The 19,222-nt window shown below is 34.0% G+C and overlaps 1 gene segment (V, D, J or C); it reads right to left on the reverse strand.

Moving 5' to 3' along the window:
• Window positions 1-1,113: 1,113 nt before the first annotated feature.
• On the reverse strand, window positions 1,114-14,385 carry LOC127441190 (T cell receptor alpha variable 40-like). The segment is given in 4 exon segments: window positions 1,114-1,279; window positions 1,396-1,460; window positions 13,883-14,184; window positions 14,346-14,385. Coding segments are annotated over 4 exon segments (573 nt in total).
• Window positions 14,386-19,222: the final 4,837 nt, after the last annotated feature.

Below are 19,222 nucleotides of genomic sequence, written 5' to 3' on the forward strand. Positions count from 1 at the left end.
TCTCTCTCTCTCTCTCTCTCTCTCTCTCTCTCTCTCTCTCTCTCTCTCTCTCTCTCTCTGTTTGTGTGTACATGGGGAACCCATTTACTCTGAATATACCAAAAGAGGTCTGGGTATAATTTAACAGGTAGCCTGATTCAGTTTCTCTGAGATTTCGATTCAGTTTCTCTGATTCTTTTAACAGGTATGTGTAGTTATCGGTCATCACTCCACTATTAATGATCATATTTTTGATTTATATACATTTTCTCCTGCACTGGTCTCTTTAACATGCTTACCTAATTCAAGTAGAAATGGCAATTGTAGTTTTAAGACTGTGAAATAATGAAGATTATGATATCTATACAGAATGAATACAATAAAGCTTTACATTCTTCAAAAGGAGACAATAATATTAGAAGTGCTGCAAAAAGTTATATAGTTGGCCAGAAAGTACAATACGAGATAGCTCAGAGATGAACAACAGTATACAGTAGGGCAGGGGTTTACAAACTGGGGTTTGGGGACCCTCAGGGGGCCTCAAGGGGGTCTGCGTAAAATTTTAGAGAAAAAAACAATAAAAATGAAAAAGTTTGACATTACTGTTTCATTCTGGTTTCTATGGACTACAAATAGATTTCAGTTTAACTGAAAATATATTTATTTATGTTTATAAATGTAACATTCTCTAAAAACAAAAAACAAAACAAAATTTAATACAAAGTACATTTCCAAATAGCCTAATATTTTAATCCTTCATTTTGTCTTTACTACAATGACAATATGAAAGCCAATTATAATTTTTTTGCAGATAACATCTCTTATAATAACAGTAATATCACACTTTCTATTTTTCTAGCACGTACATAAATGGCCCTTTAAAAATATACAGCTGCCTTTATATTTTTGGAAGGGGGTCCTTGCAAAAATTATCATATTTGGAGGTCCTTTGAATCAAAAAAGTTTGAACAGCCCTGCAGTACGGTGTAGAATGGAATTTTGTATATGGGATCAGTTTAAGGGAGGACTATTAAACGTTTCTCAATGTAGATGGTTTTGGATTAAGTATTCAAGTGTTCATGAAAGAGTTAAGTCTTCAGATGTTTTGTAAAGAAAATTTACTCTGAAACATTTTCAGGGTTTTTGTATGAGTGCTGAATGTGGTTTAGTCACAGTGGGCTGCAGAGCGCAGTAGTACACAGCAGAGTCAGACACACGCAGGTCCTGGATTGTCAGTGGAACCGACAATGAAGATGCATTGAGTTCAGCATTAAATCTCCCCTTGAATGCTTCATCATCGCTGCGAGATCCAGAAAATCTTATCAGCATGTATTTGGGGATTCCATTTACTTTTTGCTGGTACCATAATAGAGTTGGGTTTGAATAAGAAGTTTTGTATGTGCAGTTGATAGTTACAGCTTCACCTTCAAGAGCTGTTTGAACTCTGATATTCTGATCAACTTTGTCCTCAGAATTACATCCTGGAATAGAAATAAAAAATGTCAATAAACATATTACTTGTTGGATGGGGAAAAATATAATCATTCACAAGGACATATTCATTTTAAATATATCTAAAAAAGACATGTGATAGTGCTACTTACCCCAAAAATATGTGACTAGGATGAAAACAACTCTTTTCCAGTGTGTCATTATACATATATGTTGAGCTTTGCAACTGAAAATCAAAAAGTCAAATGTTGGCTACAGTTGAAAATTGAACATTCTACTTTACACATCTCTGTGATACAACAGCTGTAACATCAAATCACTTTGTCTGACATCTGGGAGGAGCCTGTGCTATTGTTAGAGTCATAAAATTCTGTTGCATTGTTTTCAACCTACATACTGTATTTTATTTAACTGTTTTATATTTAATGTTGGGCTTAATGTATATTTAAGTACAGTATGTATGTTTTTCCTTATTAGCATATAACTTATTTGCTATTTTCTTAAACTATTTTATGCTGGAATGATTATATATTGCGTTATTACTTCTGTTGTGTGGTAACACTTCCAGTAGATAAGAGACTACACAGTAATCATTCCAATGAATAACTACATAACATTCCTCTGAAGCCTATCAAACATTCAAACTCTTTATGAACCTTCTCTTTTATTCTCTGAATTTATGCAATTGTATCACTTCTTTAGAGTTGCATTTCAAATTCAGATCTGAAAACAATTTATAAGATGCAGTTTAAGATTATTATTGTCCGAATTATACTGTATACTATTACAGTGTCAAATTTATACATTAAGGCAATACACATTTTTCTTTGGTTTTTGTACAGTTTAGTTGGATTTCCTGTCACTGTGGGCTGCAGGGCGCAGTAGTACACAGCAGAGTCTGTTAGAGCAGCAGAATAGAGCTACAGATCCAAACGTTTGTCTCCATTTGCAGCTTTTGATGACAGATGAAGAGCAGGCTCAAATTTGCCTTCATATTCTAAGCTATACTCCAGAATAAATTACACCAAATCTCTGTTCCCATGTCTATCTGTCAGTGGATTACCAGCTTTCTGACGGACAGGCAGCAGCTTGTGAGACAGGGGAAACTCACTTCCAGCACCTGTACAATCAGCACTGGTGCCCCCAGGGATATATGCTTTCCCCACTACTTCTTCTCCCACTTCACCAATGACCGCATCGCCAAGGACCCCTCTGTCAATCTCCTGAAGTTTGCAGATGACATCACTGTCATCGGCCTCATCCGAGATGACGATGAGTCTGCATACAGAAGGGAGGTTGAACAGCTGGCTGTCTGGTGCAGTCAAAACAACCTTGAGCTGAACACGCTCAAAACGGTGGAGATGATTGTGGACTTTAGGAGGAACACCCCAACACTGACCCCCCTCACCATTCTAAACAGCACTGTGACAGCAGTGGAGCCATTCAGGTTCCTGGGCACTACCATCTCACAGGACCTGAAGTGGGAGACACACATTGACTCCACTGTGAAAAAGTCCCAGCAGAGGTTGTACTTCCTTCGCCAGCTGAGGATATTCAACCTGCCACAGGTGCTGCTGATACAGTTTTACTCAGCAGTCATTGAGTCTGTCCTCTGCACTTGAATAACTGTCTGGTTTGGTTCAGCGACGAAATCAGACATCAGAAGACTACAAAGGACAGTTCGGACTGCTGAGAGGATTATTAGTTGCCCCCTGCTCCCCCCCCCCCCCCCCCTTCAAGAACTGTACACTTCCAGAGTGAGGAAAAAGTCACTCTGGACCCCACTCACCCTGCCCACTATCTTTTTGAACTGTTGCCATCTGGCCGACGCTTCTGAGCTCTGAGCAACAGAACTATCAGGCACAGGAACAGTTTTTCCCTCAGGCTATCCATCTCATGAACAGTTAATTGCGCCATTGAGCAATAACTATGTGCAATACACAGTTTAGTCTTATATTTATTCAACACATCCAACCTCTTCTGCCATTTCATTCCTCTAAAAAAAAAAAAGAAAAAAATACAAAAAAAAAAAAAAAAAAAACATTTGCACTGTACATAACAGATTGTATTAGATTTGCTCTACCTATGTGTATGTGTGTATGTACGTATGTGTCTGTACGTATGTGTATAATTAGTTTTATTTTTTATTTTTTATTATTATCTATTGCTGCTGTTTTTGTATTGTTTTTGTATTGTTGTACACTGGAAGCTCCTGTCACCAAGACAAATTCCTGATTCTGATTCTGATTCTGATTCTGATATTCAGTGACAAGGAACAGAAACTTTGGAGCTGATCTGAGATACTGTCGATACCACTGGAGTGAGGTCACAGAAACAGTTTCAGTGTAGTTACAAGAAAGATTCACACTTTCATCCTTGAAAACATATTACTCGGAATATGATGGCTGTATCATATTTGATTTTGACTGTGCAGAAGTGTCCCCTGCAAATCAGATAAAAACTTTGTGTCAGTTTAAAACTTCACAGCATTTTGATTAAAGCAAGTTTTACACAAGAGTACAAAAAGTAATGATGCATCCAGATATTAAAAAAATATTCTACAAATGCTACATTAAAAAAAAAAAAAAAAAAATCTGGATTATCTGAATAAGTACCAAAAAGTTGAATTTCAGTAACTTTCACTTTTTTTAGTCACCAAAAACAGAAGAAGAGAGAAAACAATAGTCATATTTTCAGGTGACAAGCAATATAAAAAATGGTTAGTCTGTTCTTTGTAAAATGCCAACGGGCTCCCTCCCTTCTGTCAGAGAAAGACAGCTTTCATCTTCTGCGAATGTTGAAATGTTGAATGATTAGAAGTTAACTTTGATTAGAGATTGATGTAGTAGCAGATGATGATTTCTAAAGAAAATTAATTCCAGATTGAAACAGAAACAGTGCTGAGCATGTCAAAAATTTAACCCACTAAATTATCACAATGAAATTAAAAATCTCTATGTAAACAAAAGTAAATTTTCATTTGAATCCATTCAGACAATGTACTAAAAAGAATGTAGGTGGAACTTAACAATAATAAAACAAAGATTAAAATAAAATAATCTTTAAAATATATTTTGTTTATAGATGTGTATTTGCAGATTTTGTACCGTTGTGCAGTACAACATAGTGGTGAAATCACTCTGCTCCCATCTTGTGGTGGGAATCATCTTGTGTTGGGAATTTGACATTGCTAATCATTATTCAAGTCAAACTTAAAGTCTTCTGGATAATTGATTTCCTCCAAATTCATTCTGTAAAAACATTATGGTTGTTGGTTTTGTTGTCGTTTATATATATATATATATATATATATATATATATATATATATATATATATATATATAATTATTATTATTATTATTATTATTATTATTATTATTATTATTACTGGTCATGGGTTACGGTGGCATAGTGGTTAAAAATCTGTCAGTGAAAGGTTGTAGGTTTAAACCCCAAAATGCACTTTCCAGTAATGAGTGGAAAGAACCATATGCTAAATAATAAATAAAAATAATCTTAGGTATTTTGTTAATTCAAGTTCTCAAGAATAAATAAATGCTTTTTAACAATTCCATTATTTATGCTTTTTCCTCCTGATTTGTAGGAGTTCATTGTTTTCTCATTCTGAGCAGAATCAGGTTTTTGTACATTTTAGTTGGATTTCCTCTCTTTGGGCTCCAGGGCACAGTATTACAGAGCGCAATCTGTTACAGCAGAAGAGGAGATCTCCAAATCCACATGATTTTTCTCTTTGGTGAGTTTTGCACTGAATCTGGTATTCACAATAGACTTTTGAACTTCTTTTGCACCGTCTGAGATGAGAACAAGGAATTCAAGATCACACGCAGAAGAATAACTGCAGGATAATGTAACATTTGAATCCTCTACAGCAAACACCTCAGTTTTGTTTGGTGTGATAGTATTTCCATTACTAGCACCTGCACAAGAAAAGCAGTATGTAACTTTTCACAGTTTCAGTCTAAAATTTAATTCTGATTAAATGTGATAATTTCAATAGTGCATAGACTTATTTGTGGTTCCCCCATTAAGACTCAATGATAAATTAATTAAATAAATGTGACATACATTAAACTTGACAGTACTCACATGCTGTGGCAAAGAGCAGAATAACTGAATAGAGCATCATTGTACACATTCACAGTGGCAGGACTGATCTTAAATAATCTCATGCCACAGTCTCTGCCAGTGTCAAAATACCCTCAGATATACCCCACTTTTAGCCCCTCCTTCATCAGCCACCTAGGAATGCAAATGCATTTAAATAATTTAGTGTTTGTCACCTTTTTTGAATGTGTGTCTTTTATAAGTTGATTATGAAGAACCAGAGTAGCATCTTTTAACCCTGTAAAGCCTGACATATGAAAGAATTGTCATAAAATGCAATATTTTTTTTTATTTTTTTTTTTTACATTAAACTGTTTTTAGGACCATTAGACAAACTATAAAAATAAATCATACAAAAAATGTGCACGTTTTTTTTTTTTTTTTTTATGCATCAAATTTGATACATTAGGCTTTAAAGGTCATTATCCTCCTGAGGCCCAGCAATTTGTGTGTGTAGGACATTTGTTATTTAAGTTTTTCTCAGCCCATACATGCTACAGTGGTAAATCTTGGGGTATTATCAGAGGACTCCCTGGGCTTTTCAGAGATGCCAAATATTTGAGAGTTTGGCCATGACATCTTCCTCTCCTTGGTCTATAAATATGGATTGAAATGTATCACAGTTCAGTTCAGCACATCAAATACAATATGAATAAAAAAACAAAAGATTCAATAAACAATTTTTATCATATGTTTTTTATGCACCAAACACTATATTGACATTTAAAAAAGGGAAATAGTCAAACTTTTTTCGCTGGGTCTCAAGTACTTATGGTAAGATTTAATTATAATAGCTTGTAATGTAATATAATGAGATCTTTATAATGACAGACACACTTTAAATACATCTTATAAAAAGTATATGTCAACATTTTCAAAGTTCTTTGATTTTTTATTCTATTGTTTGTTTGTTTTTTTTTTATATATTGGGCATGAATGTTGTATCAGATTTTAGACAAGTAATTTTAACATGCCTTTTCAATAAAATAATATACAAAATGTAAACTAATACTTATTTTTTAAATATAAGTAACAATATAATAATTACTTTTAATTTACTAAAATAAGCTTTCATTTATACCAACATAAGAGTAAGTCTGCCGCCATTTTAAATAGATCAGTATAAATATTGAAAGCACTTTTTTTCATAAATAACCATTAGATAGTGCAATAAACTTTTGAAACTTACATACAATACATGCTTTGGCTTTTCAGCTTGAACAGAGATTGAAACAGGAGCCGTCAAACGTGCATCATATTTGATACATACAGCATTATGTATCAAATGAGTTCAATGAGTATTCTTGTTACAATCCTCTTAACCACAATTAGGTGTTACCGTGTATAACATAATTATTTTGCACTGAACAGAGGGGTGTACTCTTGTGTTAAAGGAATAGTTTACCAAAAAATTACAATTATGGCTTAAAGTTTTTTTACTCACCTTGATGTTATTCCAAACCTCTCTCTCTCTATCTCTCTCTCTCTCTCTCTCTCTCTCTCTCTCTCTCTCTCTATCTATCTATCTATATATCTGTCTGTCTGTCTGTCTCTCTGTCTCTCTATCTTCATCTCTCTCTGTCTCTCTCTCTCTCTCTCTGATTATTGTGGCCGTCAGCTTTCTGATGAGACTTCTCTGTATTTATTTAGTCAGTGTTGTAATAAACAGATGACTCAAAAGACAGCCGTCTTGTTAGTGTATGAGTGTTAAATAACTTTTTTTCTTGTGTCACTGCAGTATTTTCGGTTTATGTAAAAAATAGTAAAAGGTACTGTACATGCCGGACATTTAAGTAAGTCAGTAACAAATACATTGAACATATGATGTACAACTTGAATAAGAATATAGTTAATTTGACAAGCAGTTAAGGGGGTTGGATATATGTGATATTAGAGATAATATCAGGTTTTTGTACAGTCTAGTTGGGTTTTCTGTCACTGTGGACACCAGTTTCTTACCCATGAAAAGTATTATGCAGGTAAAGAGAAACATGATGTCGTCAGAGAGACAGTGATGGCAAAAGTAGAATTAGAATAACTGTTTCACTCTGTCAGCTTCTCACACTAAACATTTTGTGAAAAAGCTCCACCCACTGCCTGAGTGTTATTCTGTAATGATGGGGAGGAAAATGCTTTTATGCAAGAAGATTAATCAGATAACGAACATACAAACATTGTAATATATTGACATTGTGTATGAATGATTAATGTATGTAATGAATGCATGTCAAAACCTGTTGTGTAGTGTTTAATGTTGTTACTGTATGTGCAATGTCCATGAGCATGAACTGTATGTTGGGAATCCATTTGTTTATTGTTGGTACCAACAAAGATAAGGATATTGGTCACTTGACTGTATGTATATTAAAGTGTAACCACTTCATGATCAAAAGCAGTTTAACTCTTGTTGGTTGATCAACGGAAGAAATATTATATAATATATTATATTATATCATATGATAATTTATAGGAATCATTCAACTGAATAGTAGTTACTTACCTAGAACAGCAGCCAATATAAAGATATTCATCAGCTATGTTAACATGGTTTATACATAAAGCATGCAATATTTGTCAAATAGTATGATGATGTAAATAAACCAGGTTGAGTTTACATGTCACAGACTGTTTTTTTCACAAGCAACAAACACACATAGTATGAGCTAGCATGCACAGTAAGCTACTTTCACTCAACATCACCATTGCCACAAGGTGGCCAGGTTGTGAAATGACATCACTTTCACCACTAAAATTCAAAGAGTTCTTCCCATAGGCAAAATGTGATTATAAAAGAAAGTCCTGAAGTTTTTCTCTATTTGATTTATATATTCGACATACACATGTAAAGTATTTTCTACAGTAACTTTAACTTTTAAAATTGAATCTATTCATGTACCACTTACTGTTTACAAAAGAGAGTTGGTTTGTATAAGTAGATTTGTGCACACTAGCTGTGTGTGCAGTTTTGTGTACTGTATATACAGTTGATCAAAGTTTGTATGTACAGTTATGTACATTTTTGTTAAAGCTTCTCTTTCAAACCCAGGTATTCTTGTATATATCAGCCAAACTTGCTTTTAATGCATTAAAAATACTTCACTTTTATGCCTTCAGCCTCACACAGGTGTTACTACATATTTTATTACATTCTGGGCTTAGATTGTGGTTTTGATTGAGGTTTTCACTTGATAGTTTCAATGTTAAAAAAACATTCAGGTTTTTGTATGACATGTTTCATGTTTTGCATCACTGGGCTCCTACTCTTAGAGCACAGTAATAGAGAGCTGAATCTGACAGAATTAAACCATTAATAATGAGTTCTGTCGATGTATCAGATGCAGTTGCCTGAAACCGAGGATCAGAGGTGTCAGCAGCACTCAGTGATCGAGCACCTTTATATGCTAAATACAAAGGTTCTCCATGAGAAAATGTTCTGTACCAGTAGAGTCGAACATTACTGCTACTTGTACTATATGAGCAGCTCAGTTTTACAGTTTCTCTTTCTTTTATATTTTCTATCTCTTTATCTGGCTCAATATTGTCCCCAGCTGCCATGCCTGCAAACAATAAGCACAAAATAAAATAATTTATGAATTGTGATAGCAAGGTTGACAAAATAATATTGCAAACACAGGACTCAATGCAAGCAGTTAAAAAAGCTGAAATAAATCATTAAAACTTTAGGGTTTTCAGGTTTTCAAAACAAATTATAATCATTTGTGTACTCCACTTCATCAATGACCCAATAAATAACTTTGGCTACCTGTTCCAATAATGAGAATAAGTAGAAAGCATCTGTCCATATTAAATAAGATAATCTCACAACTCTCTGTTGAGGCTTTCAGTGCTCTGAGCTGTGTATCAAAATCACTGCAGCTCAGAAAGACACCTAAGAACTTCTTGCACTCTGTCACATGATGCTGTTAAGTCATCATTGAGTTCCTGTTGGATAGTAAAATTGATTGATTTGTCAACATTAGTAGCCATGATACAAGTTTTTTGTCAACCCAGTATATCTAATACATATATATGTATATTGAAGGCATAAATTATTGGCAGATGCTATTTGCACCCTGATGCAAATAATGGTATATGCTGTTTACACCCCAGTGCAAATAGTGGCAGATATTATTTGCACCCAACCCTGGTGCAAATAATGGTATACTAATTGCACCCTGATGTAAACTGTGTCAGATAATAACATACAGTATATGGGCATCACTGCAGTGTGTTTTTTGTGTTTAGAGTCCCACAGACACAGTTAATTAACTTCTACGCCTAAACCTAACCTTACAAAAAATAACCTTGGTTAATTTTTTGTACGTTTACAGTAACCACAAAAATAACCATGGTTACTATATTACCATCGTATTCCTGTACTAACACCAAGTCTGTGTATTTATAGCCCTCATGTTCTCTAGTCCTTTGTCAAGTATTGTTGATGTCAAGTCAAGTCAAGTCAAGTCGTTTGTTTTGTTTTGGATTCACCTTTTTTGGATTTATTGCACTTTCTAAAATAAAACTGCACTTGGGTTCTCACTTTATCGTCTCGTCCGTTCTTGTCTTCAGCCTGTTCTGCCTTGCCTTAACATTACATTTTATATATATATATATATATATATATATATATATATATATATATATATATATATATATATATATATATAAAAATAAAGAAATAAATTACAAGAGAAAATATAGGTTGTGTTAAGAATAATCGATTTCTTGATCATCGTGGCAATATTCTTAGTTTTCAGAATGAAAATGTTCTTGAGAATGGATTTACAAAACAAAACAACTTTCTCTCATAGACATAGATTCAGCCTATGATGTAAAAAAAGTACAAGATCCCTAATATTTTAAGTTTATGATTTGAGATTTTACAATGAGATGTAGATTAGAATATATTACAATTTTATTACAATTGTTGATGTGCAAGTACAAGTGCAGAGCAAGTGAAATGCAGTTAGCATCTTACCAGAAGTGCACATAGTGATTCAGTATATTAATACATTATAATAAACTGCAAATTGGCAAGATACTAATGTCAGAATAATGTAAGTGATCATTGTTGTATGGTATAGAATGTGGTCAGAGAATATTTAAATGTGCACAATATGCAAACACTTAACGTAACATGAAATTAATTCCTAAATATATACACAAATATATAAGTTATAATATTTTGATAAGTGTTACACAAGTAAAGGCTTGATTTTCAAATGTATGCACATTCTTAAAAATGTATTTACAGTCTTGATTATTATACTTAAAAAGACTTAATACATATAAACGGAGGGTTACTTTTGAAATGTGTGTCCACTACAGATTACAGAACACATGCTGTAAAATGTAATTTGTAACGTATTTCGGTAGATTACTCAAGGTCAGTAACGTATTCTAAATACGTTGGATTACTTCTTCAGCACTGGTAGATTTTTCACTTGTTTTGACTATAAAAACTCTGCCAGTACAGTAAGACAAAATACACATGTTAAAAAAATATTCTCTGAAAAACCTAAATATCTTATGCAGTGTTGCTTCTAAAACAAGGTCAATCAAATTGATCTTGTTTGAAAGATTTTTAGATATTTTTACAGGAAAACAATACAAAAATTATTAACAAGAATATGATTTTTGCCCTAATATCAAAGGCCTTAATAGAAAAAAATTAATTATCCAACGTGAATTTTCTTGAAAAATACAATAAAAATGTGAATGTGCCTGGTAACATGCGCATGTAAAATGGCTAGAAATAGCATTTTAGCTTGGTGTAAAGCTGACAATTTACACAAGGTTTATTTCTGTTTCTTCTGCTCCAAATTTTCTTCAAACTTACTTCTCTGTCTGCTCGTATGAATGTAACACATCATAAGAAAGTGTTTCACCGCTGTTCAAATGCACTTTGGATCGCATCATTTTTATGTATAAATGTTTTCCATCTGAAAGGACTAAATATTAAATGAAACAAATGACAATAAAATGCAAAGTAATCTCTTCAGTAATCAAAATACTTTTTGAATGTAACTGTATTCTAATTACCAATGATTTATATTGTAACTATAGTGGAATACAGTTACTTATATTTAGTATTTTAAATACCTAATCCCGCTACATGTACTCTGTTACTCCCCAATCCTGCATATAAATTACCATAATTCTATGGCAACAAATAGCCAAGCCATTTTTTTTTTTTTCTGTTGTTCTCCAGGTGTCACTGCTTCCCATTGTTAACAACCCTTGCAATTTCTAAAGAGGCACAAATGTGGTTTCAAATGTTCAAATACGGACTGTTTAGGGCACCAATGGTTTGATCAAGCTTTTGTAAAACTTCAGAGAGACTTTGTATCAGTGGAGTACTGCTCTAATAGCACATAATAGACAGCCGTGTCTGAAAGATCCATGTTTTCAGTAGTTACTGATGTGGATGTGAAATGTGTAAATATCTCCTTGTGTTCTGCTGAAAAAAATAAGAGCATACAGGTTTGGAACAATATGAGTGTGAGTAGACTTAGTGGGACTATTCCTAAAGATATTATTCATGTTTTATGGTGCATATAGCACCCTCTTCTGTTCAATTACATGTACATTCCTCCTGACTTTTAATTATATTGTATTTCACTCTCTACCATGGATGCGCAATAGTCCTAACTATATGGCAGTAAACAAAATTGTATTTATTTTAGAATTTTCTTAATACAGTTTTACATTTTTGGATCTTTTGGTACTTTCTACCTCATTAACCTTTGGACATTCCCATTACCACTAGAGAGTCAGTTGTTCATGTGTAATTGTATGCATCCACACAGCATGAAAGTAGGCATGCAGTTTATTCTTGGTGGTAAAACAGATATTGTATTAATAGGTGGTTCTGCACAATTGGAAAGGACAGCTGAACCACATAAAAATGGTTGAATTCTTGTATTTGAATAATTTACATCATAGAAAACAAATAAAATAAGAAAATTAATGATCCTAATCTATTGTTACCACTACTATATATATATATATATATAGACTGTGCAGTAGAATAACTGCAGGATAGTTTAACAATAGAACCTACTACAGCAAACTCCTCAGTGTTATCTGGTGTGATTTCATTTCCAAAACTAGCACCTGAAAATGAAAACATACCTTTCATTTATCATCAAACAGTGTTGACATGTACAGTACAAACCTAATTAGGCTTGTAACAATAAACAGATACATTAAGGGTTTTAATGTTGTGCATCATGTAGTGAGATTCTAAAGTCTACAAACTGCTTCACAAAATAGCACGTGACCAATTTAAGGATGTAGTAGATGTATTAAAGTGTTGAAAAAAGTCCAGAAATCTTACTGTGCAACTAAGACAATTATTTAGAATAAAAATTAAAGAAAACTACAAGTACATTAGCTTTTTGCAATAAAACGAAGACTAAATTAATAAAATAAATTTTTATAGAGTAAAAAAATTACTTACATGCAAAGGCAGAAAGAAGAATAAATGAATAAAGTATCATTGTGCAGGCACTCACAGTAAAGGAGATTCAATCACCTCTGCTATAGACAGATTACAGTCAAATTTAAAAAGATGTCAGATCTAAGTAGGCCTGCTGTAAGCCCCTCCTCCCTCAAATAAAGAATAAGTCATATTTCAAGAGTCACAGGAAAGCATTATGTGATTCTGCTCAGAGACACTGTCATGTATTTAGAGCAAATTATACAAAATCCTGCAAAATATGTTTCTTCATTTTCATTATCAACATGCTTATGTATTATTCATGAGAGTTTTTCCCAAGATGTAACATCTGTTAAAGACACTGAGAAATTCTGACTGCATATTCTATTCATGATGTGCCCTGAATATTAGAACAAAAGCTATTTAAATAATAATAATAATAATAATAATAATAATAATAATAATAATAATAATACATTTTGTAATGATGTTGAGAAGAGCTGGTTGGTAACTGTACCAGATGAGATGTGCAAATTTAATAGTGTGGCTACACATTAGAGCCATTTCTATCTCTGTTTAGTGGTGATTTCTCTTGTAGGTTGGTAACTGTCCTGCATAGTATTTATTTAACACATCTTGGCAGTCTAAATTACACTGTCACGGGCCAAAATTCAGGTATGGGCCAACATTTTATAGAGAACATAAATATATATACACATACAGTATATATACACGTATATCACATAGGATCCAATATATAGTATTTCATTTTGTGGTATTGCAATTTCACAGTTAAGTCAAAATGAGTGTGTTACATCATTTATTTGTGGCATTAGGCCTGAACTGAAGTCTGTTTTTGTACAGTATTGTTAAGTGTTCTGTCACTGTGGGCTGCATGGTGCAGTAGTATACAGCAGAGTCTGTTACAGCAGCAGAGATCTTCAGATCCACAATACTGGCTTCTTTTCTGTCTTTGATGGATATTACAGGAACTGAGGGATCTGCATGAAAAGTTATGCCATAATTGTCCAGTATGAGGAACTGTGGTGGTGAATCTGCATACTTCCAGTACCATTGAAGACTATTGACCACAGAAGCACTGTAGTTACAAGAGAGTGTAACACTGTCACCCTCAATAGCAAATTCAGTTTCACTAAGTGGGGTGATGAAATCACTGGCTTTGCTACCTGTAAATGAAAGACAGTTGTGTTAATTCATTTGAATATACGGTATCTAATACAAAACTAATATACAGTCATTTCTGTTTTTTTTTTTTTTCGAACATCTTGGCATTGTTCAAATTCAAATAAAAGGTTTCTTTGTAAGTTATTTCTGTGCATTCCCTCACCGTTATTTGATGAGAGTAAAATTATTAAACAGATTAACATAATGAAACACTCTTAACAGGCTTGAACAGGTTAAATACAGATAATCTGGTCTTCAGAGTGTTGTGTAATGTTTAATCAGTACTCCATTCTGTGTTATATAACTTTGCTAAGCTCCTCCTCCTTCACACTGTAATACAAAGTCTGTGCACATTATAAACACTATGAAGTAAAAGCATAATTGTGTCACTAATGATCAGCAACAAGATACTTTAGATGATGCATTATTGTTTACATTTTATTTCAGTTATTACGTACAATGTGTATATTATTGCAGTTTCATAGATGCCGCATTTCAAGAAATATAAACACACAATAGCACTTGATACAATACAATAACTTATTTTTAAAATAAGTAAAAGGTACTTATAAAAATAATAAAAAGCGTAAAAGAAACAGACTGGGAAGGGAAAGGAAATGTGTAGGGTAAATTACGTTTTGTAACAAGGCGTGTAATGCTGCATAACTTTGTGGTTGTCTGCTTGCCTTTATCTTTTAAATTTGATGATGTATGCATTGTATTTTGCGTATTGCATATAACATTACAGTCTCAACTCTTTTGCTTTCCCAAAACTGTTTTTTTTTTTTAATGACAGCAGATCATCTTGTAAAAGAGTGGGCCTCAGGGTACAGTAAGGCAAGGCAAGGCAAGTTTATTTATATAGCACATTTCATACACAATGGCAATTCAAAGTGCTTTACATAAAAAGGATAAAGAAAATACAAGATGTATAAAATGTTTTATTTAATACCAATTAAGAACAAGAAATAAGAATATAAATAAATAAAATGAATGTAAAGAAAAAATGATTATAATCAAATAAAACTGAAAAAGAATACAGAAATAAAATGATGCAGTGCAATCAGTGAGTGCAGCACAGAACTCAGTGAAGAAATGCACAGATAAACAGATGTGTTTTCAGTCTGGATTTGAATGTGCCTACTGCTGGAGCACATCTGACCTCTTCTGGAAGCTGGTTCCTGCTGTGGGTGGTATAATAGCTAAACGCTGTCTCACCTTGTTTTACCTGAACCATCTGTATTTCAAACTGACTTGATCCTAATAATCTGAGAGATCTGTTAGGTTTATATTCAACAAGCATATCTGCAATGTATTTAGGTCCTAGGCTATTGAGCGATTTATAAACGAGTAATAGCCTAGTACTTTAAAATCAATTCTAAATGTAACTGAAAGCCAATGTAAAGACCTGAGGACTGGAGTAATATGCTCAGATTTCTTTGGTTCGGGTGAGAATACTGACAGCAGCATTCTGAATGAGCTGCAGGTGTCTAATGGTTTTTGGGGAAGGCCGTTGAGGAGTCCATTGCTGTAGTCCATCCTACTGGTGATGAATGCATGAACAAGTTTCTCTAAGTCTTGACTTGATACAAAACATCTTATTCTGGTAGGGGTGTAACGGTGTATCGTGGCACAATACATCGCGGTTAAAAATGTGGCGATACGCACCGTGGAGATTGGACTTTCTTTTTTTTTCTTTTTTTTTTTTTTACAAGCATCTGTATCCAATATGCGCGACGTCCTACGCCTACATAACGAGGCCATACACATGGAAATCGCTTCAATGCACACAGGGAGCTCTAAAATGCGATTACTAGTTGAATCTGCAAGAACTGAAAGTGAAACCATGTAAGTGAATGTAATAGAGGGTGAGGGAGAGAGAAGCGCCTTTTTAACCTGGAGAGATCTGATGTCCGTCTGATGCACGAGAGACAATTAAGCTATGTTCACACAGTCAGTATTTGGGATTGACAACCGTATTAACTTAGAGGTAATGTCCTGTTCATACAACAGTTTACAGTAGCAGTTCGAATACTGTCTACATGAACAAACAACCGAAGTGCAGCCCACTTCTAACTGCTGTAACCACAGTGACATTGACTAAAGTACATATAAAAGATGGCGACATCCATAACACTGGCATATCTAATTACAATTGACTCACGTAATAAAATAAACAAAGGTGCGCTTTCATCCATCAGATCATAATTAACTGACAACAACTTTGAATGCTTTTTAACTGTGTGCAGAGCAGCTTTTGTGTTTGGAGGCTCGTGCCCGTTGGAAAACAGCGGCTGAAACTTCAGATGACAAGCAGCTAATATCTCCGTTTCCATGAGTTAACGAAACCCCACATGAAACACATTTAGTACTTTTAATTACAGTGCTAAATTGTAAATGTTTTTCATATGTCTTTAAAATAATAATAATAGTAATAATAATAAAACGTTCAGTTTTAACTTTTCTTGATTCAGGCTGTTTAAAGAATCGTAAACTGAACCGAACCGAACCGTGAAATCAGTATCGTGACCAGAACTGAATCGTGAGATGAGTGAACTGTTAACACCCCTATATTCTGGCTATATTTTTTTTAGATGAAAGTAGGCTGATTTTGTTATTGCTTTGATGTGACTTTGAAGGACTGACTCCAAAATGACACCAAGATTCCTCACTTGATTTTTTTGTCTTTAGACCCCTGGAGTCAAGGTATGTGTTCACCTTGGGAATTTGGCCTTTGTTGCCAAATGCAATGACCTCTGTCTTGTCTTTATTTAACTGAAGGAGTTTTGGCACATCTAACTGTTAATTTTGTCAATGCACTGGCACAGAGATTCTATGGGGCTGTAGTCATTTGGCAATAGGGCTAGGTAGATCTGGGTGTTGTCTGCATAGCTATGGCACGCAATTTGGTTCTTTTTCATAATTTGGCCTAGTGGGAGCATATACAGGTTGAACAGGAGCGGTGAAAGAATTGAGCCTTCTGGGACTCCACATGTCATGTCCAATCAGATTCATAGTTACCTATGTTCACATAGTAACCCCTCCCAATGAGGAAAGTACTCCCCCAAATACAGTAGTACACACAGTAGTACACAGCAGAGTCAGACACATGAAGGTTTTGAATTGTCAAAAGGAAAGGTATTTATTGCATATGTAGTGATAAGACTGACATTAAATCTATCTGAGAACTCCTTGCTGTTCTCTTAACTATACTTGTCCTTTCTCAGTATGTATTTGGGGGAGTCCTTTCCTCGTTGGATGAACCAGAAGAGATACGGTTTAACATCAGTAGGAATATATGTGCAGTTAAGGGTCACCATTCCACCATCAGAGCTTATCATGCTTTCTGACTGATGGACAGTGTATTTTGCACTGATCACTGAAAACACAAAATGACACAAAATAACTCAAGTAAATAATTCACAAGCAGCTGTATTACAGCTAAAGTGTTACTAGATTCAACTGTTTTAAGTGGAGTAATACACATTATCATACATAAGCAGAACACAATACAGATGAGTAAAGCCTTGTGCCAGTGAATCATCATCAATGAGCTGCTCAGCTATGAGAAAAGTTATGTCACAGACTTTCACTCTTCTTTCTTTCTCTCATGGTATGAAGGTTCATGATGGAGAAATGTAAGCTCCGCACAAAAATGTAGGTGGCTAGGTTGTCACATACATCTGTAAACCCCTCCAGGTCAACAAACTATCACCCTCTAGTGGAAAAGGAGAAGCATCACATTCAATCTCCTTCAGAGGATGTTGATGTTTGATCCTATCTAGTAATGCAAAATATGTAGAAATTCACTTTGCAAAAGTTTTACCTCCATTGTAAGGAAGAAAAGGATGTACGAGTCAAAAATATTTTTTGTGGTAATCAACATTATGCCACAAATGCTGTCAATTGAGTTTAACTTGTATTGAACCCAGAATATTCATTTAATCAAAACAATTTGGCAGTTTTTTTGGCAGGGGATTTAATTTCCAAAGTGAATTTTGGATATACAGAGTTCTTAGTCTCTTTCACACCATCCAATATAAGCAAAAGGAATCCAGGAGTTTATTTTGTGATACTGACAATACAAACATAATTTCCAACATTCAATTCTAAAACTGGCACCTGCAAAAGATGAGTAACATTAAGTGATCACAGAAATTTTTAATTATATCTACTGTGCATGCTCCCACTGCATTTAAAACTATTGGATTGTTTCTAATGAAATCTTTCTTGTTGGCTTTCCATTTTGAAATAGAATTAAGTGATGCAATGCTTACAGACTAAGACTAAGCAAAACAATACTCAAGTTTTGATTATTATTTAAGAAGTAAATAATTAGTAATGGTTAGTTAGTTCTGTGTGAGTATTGCCCTCTTTTGGTCTACAGCAGCTTTTATTTAGGGGGCTCATATAGGCTCATGCATTTTCAGAGTTTTTGTATAAGAGTTGAATGTGTTTTAGTCACAGTGGGCCTCAGAGCGCAGTAGTACACAGCAGAGTCAGACACGCGCAGATTCTGGATTGTCAATGGAACTGATTTTGAAGAGGTGTCAAGAACAGCATCAAATCTCTCTTTGAATTGTTCATCTTTCTCAACAGATCCAGGATATTTCTTTAGCATATATTTAGGGAATCCTTTTTTCTCTTGTTGGTACCAGAACAGGTATGGAAATGAATCAGTTGTTGAATATAAACAGTTGATTGTTACAGATTCACCTTCAAAAGCAGTTTGAACTCTTGTATTCTGATCAACACTATCCGAATCACATCCTGCAATAGAATTAGAAAAAGAAAAAAAAATTCAATAAACATATTTTCCGCTGAACATAGAAATACACACATACTCATGGAAATCCATTTTAGTGAAAAAAGAACCACTTATTTAATGATACCACTTACCACACAAATATGTGAATAAAAAGATAAGCACCCTTTGCCAGAATGTCATTATATCTGATGTGATTTCCATTTGAAATCACCAACTCAAAAAATACTGAGGAGTTCTGAGACATTTCTTGTTTCTGCGTCGGCATTTGATAC

The sequence above is a fragment of the Myxocyprinus asiaticus genome, chromosome 5, assembly GCF_019703515.2.
Source record: "Myxocyprinus asiaticus isolate MX2 ecotype Aquarium Trade chromosome 5, UBuf_Myxa_2, whole genome shotgun sequence".
NCBI lineage: Eukaryota > Metazoa > Chordata > Actinopteri > Cypriniformes > Catostomidae > Myxocyprinus > Myxocyprinus asiaticus.